At 47.6% G+C, this 26,967-nt stretch overlaps 1 protein-coding gene across 1 annotated transcript; it reads left to right on the forward strand.

Annotated features, from left to right (window-relative positions):
• Positions 1-12,008: 12,008 nt before the first annotated feature.
• Positions 12,009-20,616, forward strand: LOC101404773 (Butyrophilin-like protein 10). The gene is given in 6 exon segments (XM_014794364.2): positions 12,009-12,064; positions 12,424-12,519; positions 12,732-13,085; positions 13,732-14,016; positions 15,215-15,331; positions 19,931-20,616. Coding segments are annotated over 5 exon segments (1,536 nt in total). The 5' UTR covers positions 12,009-12,064; positions 12,424-12,425.
• Positions 20,617-26,967: the final 6,351 nt, after the last annotated feature.

The following is a 26,967-nucleotide window of genomic DNA, read 5'->3' on the forward strand; positions in this document are numbered from 1 at the left end:
TCCTCAGGCAAATGCAACAATAACAAAAATAAACAAGTGGGACTACATCAAACTGAAAAGCTTCTGCTCAGCAAAGGAAACCATCAACAAAACAAAAAGGCAACCAACTAAATGGGAGAAGATATTTGCAAACCATGTATCTGGTAAGGGCTTAATACCCAAAATATATAAAGAATTCATACAACTCAATATAAAAAACCAATCTTATCAAAAAATGGGCAAAGGACTTGAATAGACATTTATCCAAAGGAGACATACAAATGGCCAACAGGCACATGAAAAGATGCTCAACATCACTCATCATCAGGGAAATGCAAATCGAAACACAATGAGATATCATCTCACACCTGTCAGAATGGCTATTATCAAAAAGACAAGAAATAACAAGTGTTGGTGAGGATGTGGAGAAAAGGAATCCCTTGTGCACTGTTGGTGGGAAGGTAAACTGGTGCAGCCACTTTGGGAAACACTATGGAGGTTCCTTAAAAAATTAAAAATAGGACCACCTTACAATTCAGCAATTCCATTTCTGAGTATTTATCTGAAGAAAACAAAAACACTAATTCGAAAAAATATATACCCCTTTTGTTCATTGCAGCATTATTTACAATAGCCAAGACTTGGAAGCAACCTAAGTGTCCATTGATAGATGAATGGATAAAGAAGATGTGATATATATATACACACACAATGAAATATCACTCAGCCATCAAAAAGAATAAAATCTTACCATTTGCAACAACATGGATGGACCTAGAGGATGTTACACTAAGTGAAATAAGTCAGACAGAGAAAGACAAATACTGTATAATTTCACTTACATGTGGAACCTAAAAAACAAAACAAACAAAACAAGACAGAAACAGACTCATTGATACAAAGAACCAACCGGGGAGAGTGGTGGGGGGATGGGCAAAATAGGTGAAGAGGATTAAGAGGTATAAACTTCCAGTTACAAAATAAATGTCATGGGGATGTAATGTACAGCATAGGAAATATAGTCAATAATATTGTAATAACTCTGTATGGTGACAGATGGTTACTATACTTGTTGTGGTAATCATTTCATAATGTATATAAATGTCAAATCACTATATTGTGTACTTGAAACTAATATAATACTGTACGTCAACTATACTTCAATAAAAAAAAATTCACCAGTGAAGCCATCTGGTCCTAGAGTTTCCTGTATTGGGAGGTTTTTGATTACTGATTCATTTTCTTACTTGTTATTGCTCTAGTCAGAATTTCTGTTTCTTCCTGATTCAGTCTTGGTGTGTTGTATGTTTCTAGGAATTTATCCATTTCTTCTAGGTTATCCAATTTGTTGGCATATAACTATTCATAGAGTTTCTTATGATCCTATGGATTTCTGTAGTTTCAGCTGTAACCTCTCTTCTTTCATTTCTCATTTCATTTATTTGAGTTTTCTCTCTTTTTTTCTAACTTAGTCTAGCTGAAGGTTTGTCAATTTTGTTTGTCTTCTCAAAAAACCAGCTTTTAGTTTTGTTGATCTTTTCTACTGTTTTCATCATCTATATTTTATTTATTTCCACTCTGATCTTTGTTATTTCCTTCCCTCTGCTAACTTTGGTCTTATTTGTTCTTCTTTTTCTAGACTTGAGATTTAAAGTTAGTTGTTTAGTTGAGATCTTTCTATTTTCTTAATAAATGTGTTTTTTCTCTGTAAACATCCCCCACAGAAATCCTTTTGCAGCATCCCATATGTTTTGGTGTGTTGTGTTTCCATTTTCATTTTTTTTGAGATTTTTTGATATCACTTTGATATCTTCTATGACTAATTGATGTTCAGGAGAGTGTTGTTTACTTTCCTCTTGTTGCTGATTACTACTTTCCTAACCATTACGGTCAGAAGAGATACTTGATATGATTTCAATGTTCTTAAATTTGCTAAGGTTTGTTCTGTGGCCTCTCATGTGATCTATTTTGGAGGATGTCCCATGTGGGCTGGACAGGAACGTGTCTCTGCTGCTGTTGGATGGATGTTCTACATTTGTCTGTTAGGTTCATTTGGTGTAACGTACAGTCCAGGTCCAATGTCTCCTTGTTGAATTTCTGTCTGGATGAGTGTTCAATGCCAACAGTGGGGTATTGAATTCCCCCACTATTATTGTATTGTTGTCTATTTCCCCCTTCAGACCTATTAGTATTTGCTTAATATATTTAGGTGCCCCATTGTGGGATGCATATATACTTATGATTATTATATCTTCTTGATGAATTGACCCCCTCGCTGTTATATAATGACCTTCTTTGTCTCTTGTTACCATTTTAGGGTTAAAGTCTATTTTGTCTGATGCAAATATAGCTACTCTTGCTTTCTTTTGGTTTCCACTTTGCATGGAATGTCTTTTTCTATTCCTTCACTCTCAGTCTGTGTGTGTCCTTAAAGATGAAGTGAGTCTCTCATAGGCAGCCTATGGTTGTGTCTTGTTTTTTTTTTATTCATCCAGACACTCTGCACCTTTTTATTGGCGAATTCAATCCATTTACACATAGACTAATTCTTGATATGTAAGCACTCACTAATGCCATCGTATTAATTGCTTTCTGGCTGTTTTGTATCTCCACTGTTTCTTGTCCCCTCTGTTTCTGCGTACTGTTGTAAATGGGTGACTTTCTGTGATTTTCCGCTCTCATTCCTCATTATTTATCTTTTGTGCATCTGCTCTGGTTTTTCTTTGCGGTTACCGTGAGGCTTACATGAAAAACCTTATAGATAAAAGTCAATTTTAATCTGATAGCAACTTAACCCAGAGCGTGTGTGAAAGATCACCCCTTTTCTACCCCTCTTTTGTATTTTTGATGTCACCATTTACCCTTTTTGTATTCTGTATTCATTAACAAATTATGGTAGCTATTAGTTATTTTTAGTACTATTTTCCTTTAACATATACTGTATGGTGAAGTTGTTAACACACCATCCTCTTATAGGATTAGAGTTTTCTAAATCTGGTGATATTTCCCTTACCAGTGTCTTGTACACCTTTGTGTGTTTTCATGGCACTGATTAGCATCTTTGTTTTTTTTTTTTTTTAAAGATTTTATTTATTTTATTTTTCCCCCCAAAGCCCCAGTGGATAGTTGTGTGTCGTAGCTGCACATCCTTCTAGTTGCTGTATGTGGGACTCGGCCTCAGGATGAACGGAGAAGTGGTGCCTCGATGCGCACCCGGGATCCGAACCCGGGCCACCAGCATCGCAGCGCGCGCACTTAACCACCAAGCCACAGGGCCGGCCCCTGATTAGCATCTTTGAATCTCAGCTTGAAGGAATCCTCTCAGCACTTCTTGCAGGGCAGGTCTAGTGGTGATGGACTCTCCCAGTTTTGGTTTGTCTGGGAAAGCCTTTAATCCTCTGCCATATCTGTAGGATACCAGCCGAATAGAGTATTCTTGGCTGTCAATTTTTTTCTTTCAACACTTCGAATATGTCATTTCATTCTCTCCTGACCTGTAGGATTTTTGCTGAGAAATCTGCTGATATCTTAATGAGGGTTCTTTTGTAGGTTGCAATCTCAATTTCTCTTGCTGATTTTAGGATACTCTCTTTTTCTTCAATTTTCTATGGTTTCATTATTACATGTCTAGGAGAAGTCTTTTTACATGGAGATTATAGGGTGATCTATTAGCTTTGTGAACTTGAATGTCGAAGCGTCTCTCAGGTTCTCAGCTATTATGTTAAATAAACTTTCTGCCTCCTCCTTCTCTTCTCCTGGTACTCACTTGTTCCACATTTGTACGTCTGATGGATTTCCATAGATCATGTATGCTTTCTTTGCTTTTGTTTCATTCTTTTCTTTGTCTTTCTCTGATTGGGTTATTTCAAGGTTCCTCTCCTCTAGCTCACTGGTTCTATCTTCCATTTGGTCTATTGCACATTAGATGCTCTTTTCATTTTTGAAAAGAATGCTCTTTCATTTTGAAAAAATGTTCTTTGCATTTTTCATTTCATTCATTAAATTCTTCAGCTCCAAAATTTTTATCTTTTAAAAAGGTTTTAAGTGTTTTCTTTATTTACTTTTTGTTGGTAGTCACTTCTGTACTTTTATTTTTAAATTGAAATATAATAGACATAACTATGTGTAACTTTAAGGTGTACAACATGTTGGTTTGATACATTTATGTATTGCAATATGATAACTGCTGTAGCATTAGCCAGCGTCTCTACCATGTCACATAATTATCATTTCTTTCTTGTGGTGGGAAAAATTAAGATCGAGTCTCTTAGCAACTTGAAGTTTTTAATACAGTACTGTTGACTGTAATCACTATGCTGTGTATTAGCTCTTCAGGACTTATTTATCTCCTACTTCCAAGTTTGTACCCCAAACAACATACCCCAACTCCCAACCTCTGGTGACCGCCATTCTACTCTCTGTTTTTACAAGTTCAGCATTTTTAGATTCCACATATAAGTGATATCATACAGTATTTTTGTTTCTCAGTCTGATTTACATCACTTAGCACAATGTCCCCAAGATCCATCCAGTTGTCACAAATGGCAAGATTTTCTTCTTTTTTATGGCTGAGTAATATTCCATGGTATGTATGTATGTGTGTGTATATACATGGTTGTTTCCATATCTTTAGTATCTTTCTATAGTTATTTTGAATAGTGCTGCATTAAAATGGGTGTGCAGATATCTTTTTGAACTCCCATTTTCATTTCCTTTGGATATATACTTACAAGTGGAATTGCTGGATCATATAGTAGCTCCAATTTTAATCTTTTAAGGAACCTCCAAATGGTTTTCCATAGTGGCTGCACCAATTTAATTCCCACCAACAATGCACAAGGGATTCCTTTTCTCCACATCCTCACCAACACTTGTTATCTCTTGTCTTTTTCATAATAGCCATTCTGACATGTGTGAGGTGATGTCTCATTGCGATTTTGATTTGCATTTCCCTGATGATTAGTGATGTTGAGCATCTTTTCACATATGTCTTCTTTGGAAAAATCTCTATTCAGGTCCTCTGCCCATTTTAAAATCAGATTGTTTCTTTTTTGTTTATATAGGTTCTTTATATTTTTTTGATATTAAGCCCTTGTCAGATGTATGGTTTGCAAATATATTCTCCCATTCCATAAGTTTGCCTTTTAATTTTGTTGATGGTTTGTTTTGCTGTGCAGAATCTTTATAGTTGGATATCGACCCACATGTTGAGTTTTGCTTTTGTGGCCTGTGTTTTTTGTGTCATATCCAAAAAGCTCTAGAACTTGTTTGGTTCTTTTTTATGCTTTCTATATGTCTGTTAAATTTCTTACTTTGTTCACGCATTATTTCCCTGACTTCACTGAAGTCGCGGACACGTCCTCAAGTCTTTGCCTGTAGGTGGTTTCGTCAGTCCTGTTGTATCGGGAGCTTCCTCCGCTCTTGTATCAGTCCACCTGCTCCGTTGTTTTTGCCCCCTCTTGTGGCAGAATTCTTACATTTTTATGTCTTCTCTGGTCCTTACAGCTCCCCAGGCTGGCTGCTGGAAACCCCTCTGTTGTTCTCCAGAAGGAGGCACTACTCCCCACGTTTGCGTTTTCTCCCTCCCACAGACCCCGGTCTCTGTTTCTGAGAGCATTCCATTTTCTGTAGCTTGCTCTTGCTGCCACATTCAGAAGCGTCACAGGGAGCTGGCTGCAGAACAGTGGGCGGTGTGACTTCAGTACTGGGTGCAGCGTGGCAACCCCCGGAGCAGGTTCACATTTTATTTTATATATATATATGGCTGCATAATATATATATTGTTGCCTAATAAATATATATTTACACAGGCACAAATAGTAGCATACTGTATGAGTATATGACTATTTTGCACCTTGAGTTTCCTCTTAATAAGTTGAAGTTAATTCTCCACATCAGTGTATATATAGCTGCCTCATTCTTTATTAATAGCTCCATTGTAGTCTCTTGTTAGGATGCACAATAATTTTTTAATCAGTCTCCTATTTATGCACATTTAGGTTACTCAAAAGGAATACACTATGAGGGTTAGAAGCACAGACTGTCCAACACCCTGGCTGAGTTTGAAACCCATTTTGCCCCCTAGATGCATAAACTTGGGCCAATTATGTAACCTCTCTGGTCTTCAGTTTCTTCATCTCTAAAATGGGAATAGTAACAATATCTATCTTGTGGGTGTGTGGTGAGGATTAAAAGAGCTAATGCATGTTCGTAACTTGTAATAGTGCCCAGCACCTAGGAAGTGCTATGTGTTTGGTGTTACTGTTTACAGTTTTGCTTTTGAAAATAATGCTTGACAGATTCCATCGTGCCCACTTCATTTCTTCCAGTTCTGTACTCCATGGCCCAAAACTGGAAGTGTTAGGCATGCGCACCAAAGGATCAGTATACTAAAACTTTTGATATCATTAACTTCCACTCCTTAGCAGGTGGATCAACTTGAATTTCCACCAACAGTGTCTGAGAGCGCCATTTCCCCATACTCACAGCAGCACAGTGTGTCACCAAACTTCCTCATCCTTGCTTTCCACTAGCATTTCTCTTATTCTGAGCTAATCTGAGCGCATCTCATATGTCTAAGAACCACGTATGTTTCCTTTTCTACGAGCTGTTGGTTCATCTTTTCCCATTTTTCTTTTAGGTTGGTTCTGTCTCATACTCACTTCTAGGAGTACTTCCCCCCCTTTATTACATGTATCCTGGTTATTAGCTCTTAGTCTATGATAGATGTTGTGAATTTTTTTTCAGATTTGTTGTTTGTCTTCTGACTAGTTATGAGTCCTTGAACACACAATTTTATGCTTCTCAGTGCTTTTTTTCTTAACATGAAATTCACTTTTATTGTTATTTAGGAGTATTTGATAATCCTTAATGAATTTTGAGTTTAGAGGCTGGGAACCAAATTTAGTTTTATCAAATGACTAACTAATTATGCAAGCATAATTTATTGAATAATTCATCTTTTGTCCAAAAACATATAGTGCTAATTTTATCATATACTAAACTGCTATATGTATTTGAGTCGATTTCTGGACTCTCCTATTCTTTGGCCTGTCTATCTGTTCCTTTCCTAGCACCACATTTAAAAACCGTCTCATCGTAGTGTGTCTGACCACCAAGCAGGGCAGACCCCACTCATTACTCAGCATTTTCAGAATTTTCCTGGATGGACTTTTTTGTTTACTTTACATAAGGATTTAAAAATCAGCCTCCCTAACTATTAAAATGTTACTATTTTTGTTGGGATCACATTAAATTTATGGTTCAATTTAGGGAGAATTGACATCTTTCTGGTGTAAGGGCATCCGTGATATTAGATTTTTTTTCCTTACTTTCAAATACATAGTTTCCATCACAATCTCTTATTCCACTCTGAAGTTATTTAATAATGTATTTCTTAAAATTGAAAAGGATGTTTCGTTATTTTTTAAGTGCTTTCTATCTTTGTTATACTGGATTGATGCGTTAGTTTCCCATTGCTGCATAACAAATTACCACGAACTTAGCGATTTAAACAACGCCAACGTGTTAGTGCCCAGGTCTGCAGGTCAGAAGTGTGGCTGTTTTGGAAAGTCCCTGAAACACACTCCTGCCCTTCCCATTTCAACCCTCTCTGCCCAGGCTAGCCCTTGCTCCTACAAAAGACACTGCAAATCCACACTATTTCAATTTCTTTTATTTCATTGGCCTGTAAAGAGTAAAATATATCTGTTAAATAGGCTTCATATTTTCTTATTGTAACTGAGTCTGGATTAATGATAGATGCATTGTTTACATCTCTAAAAAAACTGAAGTGTATTTTATTTTCAAATTTGCAAGGGCACATATCTTGACCAAAAGAAAAAAACACTTGAACTCAATTGGATTTGGCCATTTGGTGACTCGATTTGAGTTAAAAGCTGTCGTTGTGTTGCATGTAAAGAAGCTCTGTGTGCAGTGGGGACAAGCAGAGTGAATGCCGCTCCCACGTGGGGATTTGATTGCAGGGCGCTGTTGAAGTAGACGAGCTATTAGAGGGCGTGCTACGTGGTTCTAGCAAGAAGACCTAGGGCAGCGGGGACTAAAGAAGACAGACGTTTCCTTCTCTCTCCTGCCTCAATCCAGGGCTGGCGTCTCATTTCCAATATGCGACGCCTCTGGGTCCAAGGCAGCCCGTCTTGGCATCACCCGGGGAAAAGAGGAAAAGTGCCAGGTTCATCAAAGACGTCAATGGAAGCCAGAAGACACTGGAAAATACCCTCAAGGTGCTGAGAAAAGAAGCAGTAACGGCGTGGCAGCGACTGGCTCCTGTCGTCTCCTCCTCTGTGCGCGCCGACCACCTCCCTCCCTGCCTTCAGAGCGCGCTGTCTGAGGTCCACCAGGGCGCGAGCCGAGGTCGGGACGGCCGCCACAGACCTTCCTCAGACTCGGCCCTCGGAGTGGCCACGGACGGACGGACTCCCAAGCCCTTCCCCTTCTGAAATCGTCTGTGGCGATGGCGCACGGCTCCGCGAGTACACCAAAAACGTGGAACTGTACGTTCTAAGTGTACTAGAGTGTACAACAGAGCTGTGAGGAGGGGGAGGAAAATGTAAGCCCCCGAGGCCAGAGGTGTTTTTGTTGGTTTTATTCACTAGCACATTCCGAGGGACCGAACACCTGACACAAAGATGTTTTGAATGAATAACTATCTGGTACAAAATGGCCCAACCCCCTGGATTTCAGATTGTAGTGTTTTCCGACCCAAGCATCTCGTTTATCCTTCTCCGCTCACGCCCTGAAGCACCCACCCGCCGCCTCCCTCTCGCGCTGAACTCCCCCGCTCCCAACCCGCAGGGGGTCCTCTCTGCTCGGGAACCATCACCAGAGGCTTCATCCTAACTGCGCTCAGCCGTCCTGCATCTCACAAAGAGTTTCCGAAGCACGAGACACAGGGAAACTCGGAAATTGGACGGATCTGGTTCTAAGGAGCATCTTCCAGCTACATTTACAGAGGGCTTGACCTAATAATGCGAACAAGGAAGGCTTCCCGTCAAGGCATGGGAGGCCCAGGGAATCTATGAGGACCTGATAGCCCCTGAAAGCCGCCCTTGGGTCCTGGACCAGGCCGCGGGGTCTGAGAGCCGTAAGGCCGCGGCGGCTGAATTCACGTCCCGGAGGAAGTTGAGCCAAAGGCTGCATGATCTGGGCGCGGCACTCTCGGTGCCTGGAGGACCTGGAAACAGTCCCCGTGTGCACAGAGCTGTGCGCGCAGTCCCGGGGCGTGGGAGGCAGGAAGCTTGTGCGGGGAGATGGGGAGAAGTGGGAGAGGGAGTGGTGTGTCCTCGGAGACTCCCAGGGCCGAGTCCCTCTGCGGGCCAGAGGCGGCTGCGGGGTCCCTGGCGGAGCGTTTCCAGGGGGCTCTGGGAGAAGAGAGCACAGACAGGCTGCGTGCCCGGGGCCCGGGGGGAAGCTGTGCCCAGGCCCGGTGCAGGCGCGGGGAGAACAGGCGCCCTGCCTGGGGACCCCCAGGAGAACCGCGGAAGGGGGGCGGGCGGACTGCACACACGTGCCTGCAGGGGGCGCCAAAGAGCAGCAAAGTCCGCTTGTTACAAGGTCGATGAGACTTGCGTCTCCTTTTTTTAAAACTTAATTCCACCTGCAAGGAGGTAGACGCGGCTCTCCTTTTTGCTTTTTTTTTTTTTTCTTAATTGTCATCTTATTCCATTTTTTTTGTTGTCATATTTTTCTTTTTTCTTAATTTTCTTTTTTCTCCTTAAAATTTTTAATTTTCTTTTTTATTATTTTTCTTTTCTCTCTTTTTTCTCTCCTCACTATTTTTCTTCATTTTATCCTTTTTTAAGCTTTATTTTTCTTTTTTTTAATTTTCTTTTTTGTTTTCTTGTTTTTCCTTTTTTCATTTCTCTTTTTTTTCTTTTTTCATCTTTTTCCATTTTCCAATGAGGGGAAATTCACATAACAAAAAATCAACCATATTAGAGTGAACAATTCAGTGGTATTCAGCACATTCACAATATTTGCAACCACCACCCTATCTGGTGCTTAAATATTTTCATCGCCCTAAAATAAGGCCCCAAAACCACTAGGCAGTTACACCCCGTTTCTCCCCATCTCCCCGGTGCCTGACAACCACCAATCTGCTGGCTGTCTGGAGTCACCTCCCTGGACGCTTCATACACGTGGAATCCTACAGGACCTGGCCTCCCCGTCGGCCTGCCACGTCCGCCTCCCTTTGCACTTTCAGGGGGCCTGTCCCCATCCCAGGTGAAAGGCTGCACCTGAGGAGTTGGGTGGATGTCTCTCACATCTCTCGATGCCCAGAAGAAAGGCTCTGGGCCTCACACGAGCTCATGTCCCGTGAGGACCACTTGTCAGGTGACCGCCTGTGGATCTGGAGGACAGTCACTCTGCGGGTATGGAGCCCACACCTCCTTCACCACGGCTCTCCGATCAGGGCAGTGGTTACTCTCGTCTCCGAATACTCTTAGCATCCGTCCTTCTCCTGGGCAAGACTCGCATCCCGCTTCCGGCACAGCTGGCGAATCTGAGGTGCTCTGTCGAGTTGTTACAGCCTTGGTCCTCCTTCCCGACTCAGAGTACACCCGAGAGGAGTTCTAGCTGATGTCGCCAACTGGTCAGAGCGACGCAGGGGAAGATGAAGACGAGTAGCAGCATAACCCCTCAGGTTTTTGTCTAAGGGGGGCCACCCGGCCTACCAACAGTTCACTCCCCGAGGAGGAAGGCAGGGGGGTCGGGGGGCTTTGGCCACACCACCCCCGGTGTGAGCACTGACTTTGGGGGGACACAGACCTTCAGCCCATCACATTCAGCCAAATGGAATTAAACACCACACCTCCAAGAAGGCTGTGCAACCCTTCCTCTTTTCCCACCAAAATCCTTCCAGAAAATTCCAGACTTCAATCAACAGAAGGAAGACTAGGCAGGAACACGGTCTGGCCCAGCGTCTTACTCAGCTGGGTGTTCTGAGGCCCCCCCGACCCACGAGTCAGGTCCCAGCAAGGACAGATTGCCCTGGCCACGGGGATAGAGGTGGCCTGAATTTCTGCACAGGAGTCTCTGGGGGGAAATGCCAGAATTTGGTCAATTTCAAACTCATCATGAAAAGCTTTCCCAAAGTAACGGGCCCAGCTTGGCAAGGATGGAGGTCTTTTGATAATGTAGAAGCTTTATCTGAAGCCCCAGCCTCCGCCCTTGGCCTGGGTCCTCGCCCTCGAGATGCCAGTCTCCCCCTCGGGCTCCTGGCGCCGCCTGGACAGCCATCCTCCACCAGCCGCCCCGCTCAGTCTCCACCTCTCCCCTTATCTCCTGCTGCCAGGGTCTTGCTCCTCAACCCTCCTGTGTTCAGCTCTGGTGACCACACCCCTTAGGAAGCCCTCGGGTTTGGGTGTATTACTGTTGCAACTGCCAAAAAGGCACAGTTGGTTATTTTTGCAAAAAAGTCGTGGGAGTGTCCTCCAGAGACCAGGGACTCGGCTGCTTCCGCTGTGTCTCCAGGATCCCCTCTCCCGCCACCTGTAGACGGCCTGGCTCACTTGTTTGATGCCCCATTTGGGACTGGCAGAGAACTCACCTGATTCCTCAACGCCTCCCGGATTCCGCGGCCGGACTCGGGCTAGGTGAGGATCTTCTACCTGGGGGCCTCCTCTACGTCCTTGCTTTCTCCACTTTCTTCCCGTCCTCGAGGCCTAGGGAGACCCCAGGCTTTCTTGGAAGGCAAGTGCAAGTAGGAGGAGAGCATTTGCCAACACGAGTCCTGATTCCTCCACGGGGACGTGGTCCTATGGGGCTGTGCAGGGCAGGAGCAGCCAGGCCAACAGACCTGCTTCAGAACACTTGCTCTAAACAGAGTCCACACAAGTAATAAAGCTTACGGGGTGTGCTGGCCTCAGGACATCATTGCCAAGGAGCCCTGGGGTCTGTGTCCCCCTCTCCAACTGCAGAAGTCCTCTTGGGACAACAGGAAACAGGGGGCCTTAGGGGCTCTGTGGATGTGGTTCTGAGCTTGGATTTGGGTTTTCTCCCCCAGACTGCTGGTCTTTCACCACAGAACGTGGCTAGAGGTTGGGCAATAATCTTACCTGAGCAGGTGAGAAAGCGAATCCCCTCACATGGACGGGGTCTCTGTGGAACTCTGTGGATGGATGCTGATAAGAGAAACCTTATCCACGGGCTAGGGGACACAGGAGTAGCTGGCAGTTGTGATCTCTCTGTCTGGGATTAATAACTTGTGAGGGCAAGGGAGGGGCTGAGATGGTTATAAATGACCTTTCTCTTCCAAGGTCATTTTTCCTTCACTCCCGTTAGACTCCTGTTAGTGCCGTGTCTCCCCCACGACAGAGCAACAGATAGAGAAAGAGACAGAGAGACAGAGACAGCGACAGAAAGAGAAACTACTGTTGTCCCTACCTTGTCTCCGATGTCCGGGGCTCTCTCTGTCCCCAGCAGGCATGGCCAAGACACGTGGACAAGGTGCCTTTCGGCCCAGCGGCTGCGTCACCCTCATCGTCCTGCAGCTGCTGTCTGGCGCCATCCCTGGAAACGGTAGGAGAGCTTGCAGGAGAGCTTCTCTCCCCACGTTAGGAGGATGCCCCAGGGCAGGGAGGGGAAGGCCAGAGGGGAGCCAGGCTGACGCCGTCCCGCCTGCCTGTGTCGGCTCAGCATCCGAGGACTCCTGCCCAGGGGACCCTGGCCGTGGGTGGGAGAGGCTGATCTCGCCCCTGGTCTAATCAGCCCTTTGGGATCTGCCGCTAAAGGGAAAGCCGATTTCCAGCTCTCTGGGCCCAATGAGCCTGTTCCGGCCCTGGTCGGGGAAGACGCGGTTCTCCCGTGCCTCCTGTCCCCCAGCATCAGCGCTGAGGACATGGAGCTGCGGTGGTACAGGGACCAGCCCTCCCCCGCCGTGTACGTGCACAGGAAAGGGGGGGACGTGCAAGAAGATCAGATGGCGCTGTATCAGGGAAGGACCACGTTCGTGGAGCACCTTGTGGCCCATGGCAAGGCTGCCGTGAGGATACACAATGTCACCGCTTTCGATAATGGGACATTCCACTGCCGGTTCAATGACAGCACTGGGTCTGCAGAGGCCACGCTGTGGCTGCGGGTGGCAGGTGAGGGCTGGCTGGCGGGGCCCCGGGGCTCCCCGAGACTTCTCCCCGAAGTTTCGTCCCAGCTCCAGATCGTCCAGTTGTGACCCAAAGTTCCTAAGCCTGAGAGCTCCCCACGACAGGTGCCTCCAGGCATCCTGAGGCCCAGGTCTGCCCAAGGGCCAGGGCTTCTCGGGACAGGTGGTTCTGAGTGAGGCTCTGTGTGCTAATTCTCCTTGTCCTCATCACCCCATCGAGGAAAGGGGATGGCAGGGAGGGAGGGAGAGAGGGAGAGACAGAGAGACAGAGAGACAGACACAGAGACAGAGAGAGATAGAGAGACAGAGAGAGGCAGAGAGACAGAGAGGAGAGTGTGGGAGACGGCGACCTGCCCTTGGTGATCCAGAGCTTTGTTTGAGGGCAGCAAACCTCTGTTCAATCCCCACACTTACTAATCTTGTGATACAGGAGAGGTATTTAATCTACCTGAATCTTTTCTGTTTTGTCCTATTTTTTTTTCTGGGAATGAGCGTCACATATTTGGGATGTAAATACTACACAGGGGAGATAGTTTGTGAAAATCCCGGACCCCTATTGGAAATTCTCAGGGTTTTTATCTTTCTGGTGGAAGCAGCGGTGGCTGCAGAGGTTGGGGCGTCTCTTCCCGCAGGCCTGGGCTCCGAGCCCAGAATCCGAGTGCCAGTGGACCAGGACAAAGGTGCCTAGGCAGAGTGTACCTCGGCAGGCTGGTACCCAGAGCCCCAGGTGCAGTGGACAGACTTCCGGGGAAAGAACCTACCAGATTCTGTGAACAACGTCTCGGCCTCGCAAACGACCGGCCTCTGGGCTGTGGTGTCCAACGTGACCATCCCTGACTGGGCTGTGGGGGGCCTCGTCTGCTCCATCTCCAGCCCCCTCCTTACAAAGAGTAAGGCGGCCAGGCACCCCCTGCCTGGTGAGTGTCCTCTTCAGTTCTTGTCTCAAAAGCTCTGAGCACAGGCCCTCGAGTCCCCAGATGCCAGGACATTAGGAGGGAGCCCCAAGGCTTGTAGCAAGAGTGGACGGGATGGCTGGTCCCTGTCCACGGCCTGGCCTGGGGGTCAGGGCAGACCCACAGTTTGGGGTGCTGATTCCTGAGATGGAGCAGAGATGGGGTGCAGAGGGAGCCCACAGGAGAGCTTTGCCCTGCACGGGAAAGAGAAACACTCACTCCATATTAACTTTAAAAGTTTTTTTAATAGACTTTATTTTTTAGAGCAGTTTTAGGTGCACACTCTAATTGAGGAGAAGGCACAGAGATTTCTCACGCACACACAGCCTCCCCCAGTATCCACACCCCACCAGAGTGGTGCATTTGTACAGTTGATGAACCGACACGGGCACCTCATCATCCAGAGTCCATAGTGCACAGCAGGGTTCACACTTGGTGTTGTGCATTCTGTGGGTTTGAACAAACGTACAATGACGTTGATCCACCATCGCAGTATCATACAGTGTAGTTTCACTGTCCTGAAAATCCTCTGTGCTCCTCCCACTCACCCCTCCCTCCCCTAACCCCTGACTACCACTGAAAGGATCTCTCCCGGTCTCCAGAGCTCTGCCTTTTCCAGAATGCCATATGGTTGGAATCATACAGTATGGAGCTGTTTCAGGTTGGCCTATTTCACTTAGTCGTATGCACTTAAGGATCCTCCGTGTCTTTTCGTGGCTTGATAGCTCGTTTCTTTATCGTGCTGAAGAACAGTCCACTGTCTTCAGTGGCTGTCCCACGGTTTCCTTACGTATCCATTCACCTACTGAAGGACACCTTGGTGGCTTCCAAGTGCAACTTTGTATAATGTTTTCATTTCTAAATGATTTCAAACTTACAGAAAATTTGCAGGAATAATACACAGATCTGTGCACGCTTTACCCAGATTCACCCAACGGTTAATGTTCTGCCCGTTTGTTTTACCGTTTCTCTGCCCTCGTCCACTGTCTCTCTCCTGCCCATCCACCCGGATCTGTCTGTACAAACACACACACACGGTTTTCCGAACCATGTCAGAGCAGTTTGTAACATGGTGCCCCCGACCCACGACCGCTGCGGCGTCTACACCCTGAGAACACAGAAGCTCTCTCACTGTGTTCTTCACTCTCTGGGACCCCTGCAGACCCCTCCTCCAGATGGTTCCAGTCTACAGCCTGGAAAATAGTTCTGCCTCTGCTCCTCGTGACAGCAGGAGTTGCAGTATCCACATCCATCTACTTCTGTTGGAAGCGTCAAAGGGGTAAGAACAGGTAGCTACCGGAAGAAGAGGGAGCTCGTGGGGCAGAGGAGCGGAACCTGCCATTGCCTGGTGCACAGGGACCCCGACGGGACAGGCCTGCCCCCTCCAGAGTGCGGGCGCCCATGCAGAGCCCTGTGCACCTCAAATGCAGGAGGCAGGAGTGCCCCATGCAGGCCCAGCCCTGGTGGCCCAGTCTCCACAGACCTAGGAAAACCCTGTCTCTGAGAGACCCTCGGTTTCCTAGCCGGGGGTTTCGGGAAGGCCGGCAGGTCTCCATCCGGGAAGCAGACAAGTCTGAGCCTGAACCTGAAAGAATGCAGCAGTGGTCAAACGCGGCAGCGAGCCGGGCCCTTGAGGGCCCCTGTTGTCATCGTCGTTAGATTGTCACCATACTCACTGTTTCTCTCACCACTCGTCCACCTCCGGCCTCCTGTGTCATGCAGGAGCTGGAGACTTGGCCGCAGAGGTCAGGCCCAGGTTTGGGAGCAGAGCAGACTGTCCCTCATCTGGTGTTAGAGCCTCGTTATGACTTTAGGGTGGAAGGGAAGACTTGGGCCAGTGGGCTGGGCCCCACAAACTGCCCTCTGCAGGGCTACACGCCCCGTTATGTTTCCCTGAGCCCTAAAGCAAGTGTATCTGTTCTTGTTTTACAGAGAGACCGGGGGAAGAGCTCGGTGAGTCCTGTTCTGACTTAGCTTCCCAGAACATTTGATATGCTGATTCCCATGGCTCCCCATCTTTCTGTTTCAGTGCTTGCTGGGCATAGGTCGGCCTCACCCATGGTGAAGCCCATGCTGGAGGCTTGGAGCCTCTGCCCCCAGGCGACCCTGTCACCAGCTATCTGCCGGGAGTTGCTTCAAGAGTTTCTGAGAGATGTTCCATCAGCATTTCATAGTTCCTCAAAATTGTTTTTCAGGACTGCAAATCAGCCATTTAAGCTACCCATCATCTTAAACTGACTCAGACCAGTCCAAATCACACTGCAGGAAAGACACCTGTGCAGAAGAATGGAAAGATGTACCAACGTAAGCTTTGCCTCATTGTAATGCCAGGATCTCTGCCCCAGGAGGGGCTTAAGCCTTGTTAACATAACACGTGACGTATGTGGAGGCATGTATCTGAACTGCACATGTGCAGCCGTGCCCGCCTCTACACGGAACGACAAAACTTCCCTCTTGCACATTCGTTCTCTACCCTAAATAAAAGGCACCTGCTCTCCTTGTTCAGGGGCCCTTAGCTTTGTGAAATTATTCCCTATGGTCTTCATTTTGTTCGCTGCTTGCTGAGAATAAAATTCTGCTTCGTGTGGCAATGATTCCTGGTGTAGGTTTTGATTTTAGCTCACCAAGGAGCAGACTCACTTGGTCCAGTAACAACCCCAAGTCCCATCCCCTAAAGGCAAAGGCATCAGAAGCACAGCCCTAATTCCATGGAGCAGGGGTGAAAGGGCGGGGACACCTCTCCTAGGGACCCCACAACCAGAGCTGGTCTCCAAGAAACAGGAAAGGGCAGAAAGCGCCCTGCTTCAATGACCTATGGTTCTTGGCTTCTCTCTTTCACACACTCGTTTCTGATAGAAATAAGTGTGAGAGGTTCAGAGCCACTCAAAAGGATGGTGAGAGCAAGGTGGACGAAGGCCACCAGGAGGCAAATGCACACCGTTTCTGGCTTCATTCTGCATTCCAATGTTCTTTCCCACGTGTGTGTGTGCACGAGTGTGCATGATTGTGTGCGCATGTCTGGATGCATGTGTGTGAATGCGTGTGTGCATGCCTGCGCAAAAGTGTGCATGCTGGTTTGTGTGTGCACAAATGTGTACACGTGTGCATGTCGGGGTGCATATGTGCATAAGCATAAAGTATGTGTGCCCACATATGTGAGTACATGTGTGTGTGTGTGTGTGCATGTGTGTTCTAGCCCAGGGTGCAGAAATGCTATTACATGCTGGTGAGTGGCAGCCACATCCTTGTGAACTTCAAGTCTCAGCTGCCCCAAGACACATCGGCTCCTTCTGTTTTATCTCCGGAGGCCCTGGGAGAGCCTCTGGCAATGAGTCCTGCCTGTGGGAGACGCCTGGAGAGTCAGCTTTTCTGAGGCAGGGCACTGGGGGGACTGTTACCGTGGAGAGCAGAGAAACGAGTGACTTTGGGCCTCAGGACAGGATCTCACAGACGGGAGGCGTGGGGTGCAGAGGGGGAGAGCCCGGCTGTGGAAGGGAGCGCCCAGGACTCGGAGAGGAGAAACTGACAGGGCACGAGACGGGGCAAGTGAGAGGACTAAGGGAAGCCGGGGACCCTGTCTCAACATGGCCACTTGTTGAAGCGCCAAGGAGGAGAGAGAGAACTCGTTCTTTCGTTCCTTCCTTCATTCATTCAACATAGTGACTGAGTGCCTCGTGGGCCAGCAACTGGGTATTTATTAGTGAGTGAAATGGCTTCCTCCGTGCCCGCAGGGCATCGGATCCATGTGGGGAGGCATGTGATAAACCAACGAAAATCTTTAACTGAGACTGGAATAAGTCAGGGTAAATATTACAGGAATGAAATGGGTGCGATAATGAAGTTGGCCACATGGGATCGCCAGGCCCTGCAGGGGGTGGCACCATCTGAAGGGAGGGCTGGGTGATGGGGAGATGGCATCAGAGGGAGAAGGAGGAGACTCCTCCTCCACAGCAGGGAGCACGGGGGCTGCGGAGCGAGAGCTGGGCATGTGAAAGAGACACCAGTGGGCTGGGGGGCGAGCGGGCGTCCCTTCATGCAGAGCCTCGAAGGCCGCGGTCGGGAGTCAGGATTTTGTGTGACATGCGATGCAAAACGAGTGAGAGGTTTTAAGCAGAGGAGAGGCACTGATGGAGGAAGACAGACACAAGAGGCGTCCTGGAGCCACAAGAGGCAGAGCCAAGAGGGGCGAGGGAAACGGAGGAGCCCAAGGTGACCCTCAGCTGGGTGAGTCACTGGGCCGTTGTGGCTCCATCCACTGGAAAGGGACAGCCTGGGAGAAACAGAGAGATTCAGGCCAAGGAAGTGAGGGTCATCTCGGATCCCCTAAGACGGAGATGTTCTCAGACGTCCAATGCAGACGTCCACTCCATTGTCGGAACCAAAGGCCTAGAGCTCCCAGGAGAAGTGTGGAGGGAGACAGGAGTTTGAGGTCAACCACATACACTGGCTTTTACAATTATGAAACTGATAAGATTTGGGAAGTCACAGTCCTGTCTGCTCAACTTATCTGTTAATCTAAAATCATTCTTGAAATTTTTTTTTAAAAATAGGAAATAAGATTTAAAAACAAAGAAAGGAAAGATACAGGACAAAGAGGACAGAGCTGAGCTCTGGTCTTGGAGAACCCCAGCGTCTGAAGGTCTGTTTGAGCAGGATGGCTCCTCACGGAGGAGTCGGAACACGAGGGCAGAGCTGGGGAGGGACCAGGAGGGGCTTCACCCCGACATCAGAGACAGTGTTGAGAGGCGGCTGATGGTGGAGCAAGATGAAAACAGAAAATGACCCGGAAAAACCCACAAGTGCTGTGATGAAGGGAGCTGCCTCCGCGGAGAGAGCTGGGTAGAAAATTCCAGAATTACTGTCTGTTAGGCTGGGCTGGAAATTAGAGAGTGGGGAATCAGGTGGAGTGTGGTTGGTTTGGTTTTAACTGAAGGAAAAGGCAGTGAGTATGTTTGTTCCCTAAAAGGAATGAGGCAGTGTGGGGAGAGACGAAGGCGGCACGCAGGGGTTTTCACAGTAGGAGAGCAGAGTCCTCTCCAGTTCAGGAAACATGAGCGTCTGGGACATCTGGGGGGAGACCCAAGCGTGTGGGGCTTTAGAACAGACGAGGGCGGGCACAGGCTCTGGTTCTGGGGCCTGGAATGCTTCCATGGTGGCAAAGGCAGCTTCTGGAAGAGCTGAGCCCCAGGCTGTCCCCAAACGCCCTCCCCACCTCTCGTTATGGAGCCCAGTGTAGACAGACCCTCCCCCAGGTCAGAGGCTGGGGACCTGGGAGCTCTGAGAGGGGCACTAGGCAGAGATCAAGGGCAGGAGAGAAGTGGGCTGTTTTGCAAGATGTTGGTCTCAGCTTTCAGGGCTGTAAGATCCCTCTTGGGGTTTTCCAGACGGGACTCCACAGTGGTTGAGGCCCCAGCTGGCCCACAGCACCTGCATCAGTGCCCATGTGGTACCATCTCATGTTCTCCCGGGTCTTCCCCTCAGCTCTGCCTCTCTCTGTCTCTCGTCTGTCTATCTGTCTCTCTGTCCCACTCTCTCTCCATCTCTATTTCTGTATCCCTGTCTCTCTCTGTCTCTGTCTATCACACACATGCACGGGGAGCCTGAATACTGGGCGATGGGCAGACCTCACAATGCACCGGCCGTGTCTCCTTGTCCCCTGCGAGTCGGCCCCTGGCTCTACCTGGAGTTGCCTCACCTGCTCCGGAGCAGGCTATTAGCATGGGGTCCTGGCAGAAAATGGGGAAACACAGGGATTCCCAGGGCTGCTGTGCCTCCACTTCCCCCAGAGACATGGGAGAGAGGCCCTGGGGTCCCATCCCTGTAAGAGCATGGGTCGGGGGCCTGAACCCCCAAACCTGACCCTCTCCTCTCCCCACAGTCAGCCCATCCCTGGACCCCGACACTGCAAGCCCCAAACTCTTGCTGTCTGGGGATGGGAAGAGTGTGAGGCGGCTGCGCTTCGACCAGGAGCTGCGCGATGACCCCGGCAGATTCGACCTGGACCCCTGTGTGCTGGGCCAGGAGGGGTTCTCCTTGGGGAGGCATTACTGGGAGGTGGAGGTAGGGCACAGGGTGGCCTGGATCCTGGGCGTGTGTCTGGAGAGCTTAGATCGGAAGGGAAGGGTCCCCAAGTCGCCCCAGCACGGGCTCTGGGCCGTGGAATTGTACAAGCAGGAGTTCTGGGCCCTCAGCTTCCCGAGGGTTCGCCTCCACCCTCCGGAGCCCCTCCATCGGGTGGGCGTTCTCCTGGACTGTGACGCCGGCAGGCTCTCCTTCCACAGCGCACCTGACAGATCCCTCATCTACGCATTCTCTGGACTCTCTGTCTCAGCCCCCCTGCGGCCGTTCTTCTGCCTCTGGACACACGACCCCAGACCCCTGACCATCTGCTCAGGACACTGGCTCCCAGAGGCCTCGGATCCTCCCCAGGGCCAGGGACAGGAGTGGGACGGGGACCCTCCTCTGACGAGGTCCACGTTCTCCCCAGCCCAGCCCAGATCTTTGGGAGATGCACCCAGTCTCCTAAATCCCCGCGGGGCCACACACAACGGTGCAACTTTGTGAATTATCCTGTTTTAGCTTTCTTTTTCTGTAAAATGACGACAATACGTTATAGGCTGAATTGTGGCCCCCAGAATTCACGTGCTGGAGCCCCAGGGCCTCAGAATGGGACTGTATGTGGAGATGGGGCCTTTAGGAGGTGATGAAGGTGAAATGAGTCACTGGGGTGGGCCCTGATCCCACATGACTGTGTCCATATGAGAAGAGGAGATGAGGACACAAACACTCAGAGGGATGACCACGTGAGGACACAGGGAGAAGACGGCCATCTACACACCAAGGAGAGAGGCCTCAGGAGGAACCAGCCCTGCCCACACCTGGACCTCAGACTTCCAGCCTCCAGACTGGGAGAGAATGAACGTCTGTGGTTTGAGCCACCCCGTTTGTGGTCTTTGTTACACAGCCCAAGCTGACTGAGACACCATGCTATACACCATTGGGTGACTTTGGGAAATGTGCTTGGGGGCATTTTAAACATTGACCCCAGGACCAGGTGTGTAGTAGTTGCTCAATAAATGCCAGCCTTCCTCCCCCCTTCCTCCTCCTTCTCTTCCCCCTCCCCCTCTCTTCCTTCTCCCTCCTTCTCCTCCTCACAACCCCCTAGATGTCTGGTTGACCTTGGGTCCCCCTCTCTCTCCCTCCCTCACCGTGACAGGTTAGCCCAGGGCCAGGTGGAGGCCAAGCCACAGATCCAGAGCTCCCAGGCTGCCCTTGGTGTTGGTCAGGGTCCAGTGGGGCAGAGACCACAGGGGCAGTTTGACAGAGAGAATAGACTAGACTTAAGTGTCACCTGGGAAAGGAAGCACTCAGAGGGCATGAGGGAACTCTGAGGGGTGGCGGGGCTCCTGCTGCCAGAGCTGCTTCCACCCTGTGTCTGGGGACAGAGGGGAGCCGGGAGGAGCCCGAGCTGGGGGGACGCTGCTCAGGGGCCCAGTGTGGCTGGTGCCTCAACTGCTGGGAGAATGCAAAGTGGGGTCCGGGGCTGAGAGGCGGGTGGCCCTGAAAGGGACAGAATTGGGACTGTCCCATCCTACGTGCTGCCCCTTGCTTCCCGTTGCCAGATCTCATGGGGAGCAGCTGACATGAGCTTTGTAGGGTCAGGGCCACTACCCCAGAGCAGAGTGCAGAGTGCCTTGTGGGGTGCCTGGGGCTGTATTCTCTTACAGTCTGGAGACCAGACGTCCACAGTCAAAGCGTGGGCAGTGTTGGTCCTTCTGGAGGGTCTTAGGGAGAATGTGCTTTATGCTTCTCCAGGCGTTCCTGGGCTTGTGGCCGGGTCACCCCAGTCTCTGCCTCCGTCATCATGTGACCGTCTCCCTGTGTCTCTGTGTCTCAAATGTTCCCCTCCCTTCTCTGATAAGGACACCTGTCGTTGGATTCAGGGCCCCAATCCAGGGTCGTCGCACCTGCAGACCCTTACCTTAATTGCAGCAGCAGAGACCCCATTTCCAAAGAAGGTCTCAGTCACAGGTACTGGGGGTCAGGACTTGCATGCACCTTTTTGGGGGTCCCCGTTCAGCCCACCACAGCAGGTGTGGAGTTGAGACCAAAGGGCTGAAGGATGGCCACACCCTCAGAGCAGGAGGAACGTGGGAAACAGGGACCCTCAGGAATCTATGACTGTTTCTCAGAGTCAGGTTCCTCCTACGAAGACGAGGTCAATTTTATATCTCCCAGAACCTAGTGCTCCAGGAGCACCAAGGTGGTCAGCAGGTGGACCGGCCCGGAAATGCCGTGCAAATGCCTCCTCTTTGTTTGTCAAGGTAATATTCACCTGTAATAACAGTTTACCTGCCGGTTTTAAGAGTACCGTCGGATGAACTTTGGTGATTGTGTACAATCGTGTAACCACACCACCATCAGGAGAGGGACTATTCCTCGTCAACTTCCCCCAAATCTGTTCCATTTGGTCCCTTCTCCCCACCCCCACCCAGGCACCCTCTGCAGTGCTTCCTGTTCTAGAATTTCAAAGAAGTGGAGTCAGACCTACATCGTCCTTCCTGTTTGACTTTCTACTAGACACAACACTGAGAGTCACTCGTGCGGTTGCCTGTAAGAACACCTCATCCCCCGCTTCATCGCCAAGGGGTCTTCTCTATGCACCATCTCTTCTTACCAGCTCGTGGACTTGGCTCACCTCCAGCTGTCAGCTATTCTGAGTGAGGCCGCCAGGAATGCACGCGCATGTGTTCTTGTGCAGACGTGTGCTTTCCTTTCTCTTGGGTAAATACCTGGGAGTTCGTGTCACGTTTCTGCTCAACTTCCTGAGGAACTGCCACAGGGTCCCTAGAGCGGGGGTGAGAGCTGCACCATTTTGCGTTCCCGCCAGCGGGTTTGCGAGTTCTAGGTGCTCCACATCCTCGCCCGTAAGGTAATCTCACGGCATCAGTATTTTCTTCCATTTTAGCCTCTGTAGTGTGTGTGTTCCTCCTGCATTGGGTTGTAGATTGTATTTCTCTGCTGATAAGTGAGATGGGCATCTTTCCTCAGGCTCATGGGTGTCATGCCTCTTCTGCCATGATTGTCAGCTCCAATCCTTTGCCCATTTCTGCTAGCTATTATCTTAATTCTAATTGCCCTACCATCGTTACAAATTCTCTGTATAATAGATGAAATCAACAACCCCTCCTTAACCGTCAAAACTATAGGCCATCAATGGTATTGAAGCTCCGAATACACAGACTATGAAGACCTAAGCTTTGACTCCTACATGATCCCTTGTCAGACCTAAAACCAGGAGAATTACGACTCCTAGAAGTTGACAACCGAGTAGTATTACCCATAGAAATAACAATCCGAATGTTAATTTCATCTGAAGATGTCCTACACTCATGAGCTGTCCCCTCCTGAGGCCTGAAAACGGACGCCATCCCAGGACGCCTACACTAAACAACTCTCGTATCCACACGACCAGGATTATATTACAGACAATGCTCAGAAATTTGCGGGTCAAATCACAGCTTCATACCCATTGTTCTCGAATTAGTCCCATTAAAATATTTTGAAAAATGATTTGCATCAATATTATAAAATCATTAAGACGATATACAGCATTAACCTTTCAAGTTAAAGATTGAGAGTTTAAGTCTCTCCTTAATGATATGCTACAACTAGATACATCAACATGATTTATTACTATTATATCAGTAATTATCACGCTATTAACTGTATTCCAACTAAAAATCTCAAAGCACTCTTACCCTTCAAACCCAGAACTAAAAATGACTAAAACACCGATACACACCACCCCTTGAGAATCAAAATGAAGGAAAATTTATTGGCCTCTTTCGCTACCCCAACAATAATAGGACTACCTATTGTTATCCTAGTTATTATATTCCCAAGTATTATACTCCCCTCATCTAGCCAACTAATCAACAACCCCTTGGTCTCCATCCAACAATGACTAATCCAGCTTGCATCAAAACAAATAATGTCCTTCCACAATCACAATGGACAAACCTGAACCCGAAGACTTATATTGCTTATCCTGTTTATTGATTCAACCAATTTATTAGGCCTACTACCACACTCATTTACACCTACCACACAACTATCAGTAAATCTAGGCATAGCCATTCCCCTGTGAGCAGGGACAGTATTTGTGGGATTCCGCCATGAAACAAAAGCATCTTTAGCTCACTTCCTACCCCAAGGAACACCTATGTTCCTTATCCCTATACTAGTAATTATCGAGACCATTAGCTTATTTGTCCAACCAGTAGCCCTAGCTGTACGACTAACAGCTAGCATTACCACTGGACATCTCTTAATTCACCTAATCGGAGGAGCAACACTAGCCTTAATAAATGTTAGCCTTACTGCAGCCCTCATTACATTCATTATTCTTATTTTACTTACCATCCTTGAATTTGCAGTAGCCCTGATCCAGGGCTACATGTTTACCCTCCTAGTTGGCCTTTACCTACACGATAATGCCTAATGACCCACCAAACCCATGCATATCATATAGCCAACCCCAGTCCTTGACCACTTACGGGAGCCCTCTCAGTCCTTCTCATAACACCAGGACTAGTAATGTGATTCCGCTTTAACTCAACATTCCTGTTATCCTTAGGATTAACAACTAACTTATTAACTATATACCAGTGATGATGAGATACTATTTGAGAAAGCACAGTCCAAGGCCATCACACACCCACCATACAAAAAGGACTCCGATACGGTATAATCCTATTATCATCTCAGAAGTCTTCTTCTTTTCCGGCTTTTTCTGAGCCTTTTACCACTCAAGCTTAGCCCAACACCCAAACTGGGAGGTTGCTGACCACCCACAGGCATCCCCCCTAAACCCCGTAGAAGTACCCCTCCTTAATCCCTCAAGTACTCTCAGCATCTGGAGTCTCTATTACGTGAGCCAACCACAGCCTCATAGAAGGGAACCACAAACACATACTCCAAGCCCTATTTATTACAATTTCACTAGCAGTTTATTTCACTCTACGCTAAGCCTCAGAATATTATGAAGCACCATGTACAATTTCAGATGGTGTCTATGGGTCAACATTCTTCGTAGCTATAGGTTTCCCCGGACTACACGTAATCATCAGTTCCACTTTCCTCATTGTCTGTTTTCTACACCAGCTAAAATTTCACTTTACATCCAACCACCATTTCATATTTGAAGCAGCTGCCTGATACTGACATTTTGTAGATGTAGTATGACTATTCCTGTATGTATCTATCTATTGATGAGGGTCCTATTCTTTTAGTATTAAACAGTACAATTGACTTCCAATCAATTAGATTTGGTATAACTGGAAAAAGAATAATCAACCTAATACTAACGCTATTCCTCAATACACTACTGGCCTCACTACTAGTATTTATCACTTTTTGACTACCCCAATTAAATATTTATACAGAAAAATCTAGCCTCTATGAATGCGGATTCGACCCTATAGGATCAGTGTGCTTACCTTTCTCTATAAAATCTTTCCTAGTAGCCATTACATTTCTGCTCTTTGACCTAGAAATTGCACTCCTCCTACCTCTACCATGGGCATCCCAAACCGTCAACCCGAAAACCAAACCCACAATAGTTCTAGTTCTAATCTCACAAATAGCCATCAGCCAAGCATATGAATGAACCCAAAAAGGGTTAGAATGAACTGAATATAATTAAAGTTAAAACACATGATTTCGATTCATTAAATTATGATTCATTTCATAATTATCCAATGTCCCTAGTCCACATTAACATCTTCCTAGCATTCACAGTATCCCTCATAGAACTATTAATATAGTGATCTCACCTACTATCCTCACTACTAAGTCTAGAAGGTATCACTATTCATTATAGCAACTGTAATAATCCTGAACTCTCACCTTACACTAACCAGCATGACACCTATCATCTTACTAGTATTTGCGGCCTGAGAAGCTGCACTAGGACTATCCTTAACAGTTATAGTTTCTAACACTTACAGGGTAGGTTACGTACAAAACCTCAATCTCCTTCAATGTTGAAAATTATCATCCCAACTGTAATACTAATTCCACTAATGTGACTATCAAAAAAATAACATAACCTGAATTAACACTACAGCCTGCAGTCTACTAATTAGCCTTATTAGCCTATCTTTCCTAAATCAATTCAGTGAAAATAGCCTTAACTTCTCACTAATATTCTTCTCTGATCCCCTATCAGCACCCTACTAGCACTAACAACATGACTACTCCCACTTATACTCACAGCCAGCCAACACCACCTATCCAAAGAAACACTAGCTTGAAAAAAACTTTACAATATTAGTTATACTTCAAACATTCCTAATTATAACTTTCACTGCAACAGAACTAACCTTTTCTACATTCTATCTGAAGCAACGCTAGTTCCAACACCAATCATCGCCCGCTGAGGTAACCAAACAGAACGACTATACGCAGGCCTCTATTTCCTGTTCTACACACTAGCAGGATCACTTCCACTCTTAGTCACACTAACCTCCATTCAAAACCTTAAGGCTCATTAAACTTCTTACTAATCCAATACTGAACCCAAACACTGCCTGACTCCTGATCTAGTGTTTTCTTATGATTAGCATGCATAATAGCATTTATAGTAAAAATATCCCTACACGGCTTCCACCTCTAACTACCAAAAGCACACGTAGAAGCCCCCATCGCTGGCTCCATAGTACTGGCAGCCATTCTACTAAAGCTAGGAGGCTACGGAGTGTTATGAATCACAACAATACTAAATCCCCTAACAAACAATATAGCCTACCCATTCCTCATACTATCCCTATGAGGAATAGTAATAGCGAGCTCAATCCGCCTACGCCAAACAGACCTAAAGTCACTCATCGCATACTCTTCTGTCAGCCACAC

This window comes from Ceratotherium simum, chromosome 4, assembly GCF_057802395.1.
Source record: "Ceratotherium simum simum isolate JZ-2026a chromosome 4, ASM5780239v1, whole genome shotgun sequence".
Classification (NCBI taxonomy): domain Eukaryota; kingdom Metazoa; phylum Chordata; class Mammalia; order Perissodactyla; family Rhinocerotidae; genus Ceratotherium; species Ceratotherium simum.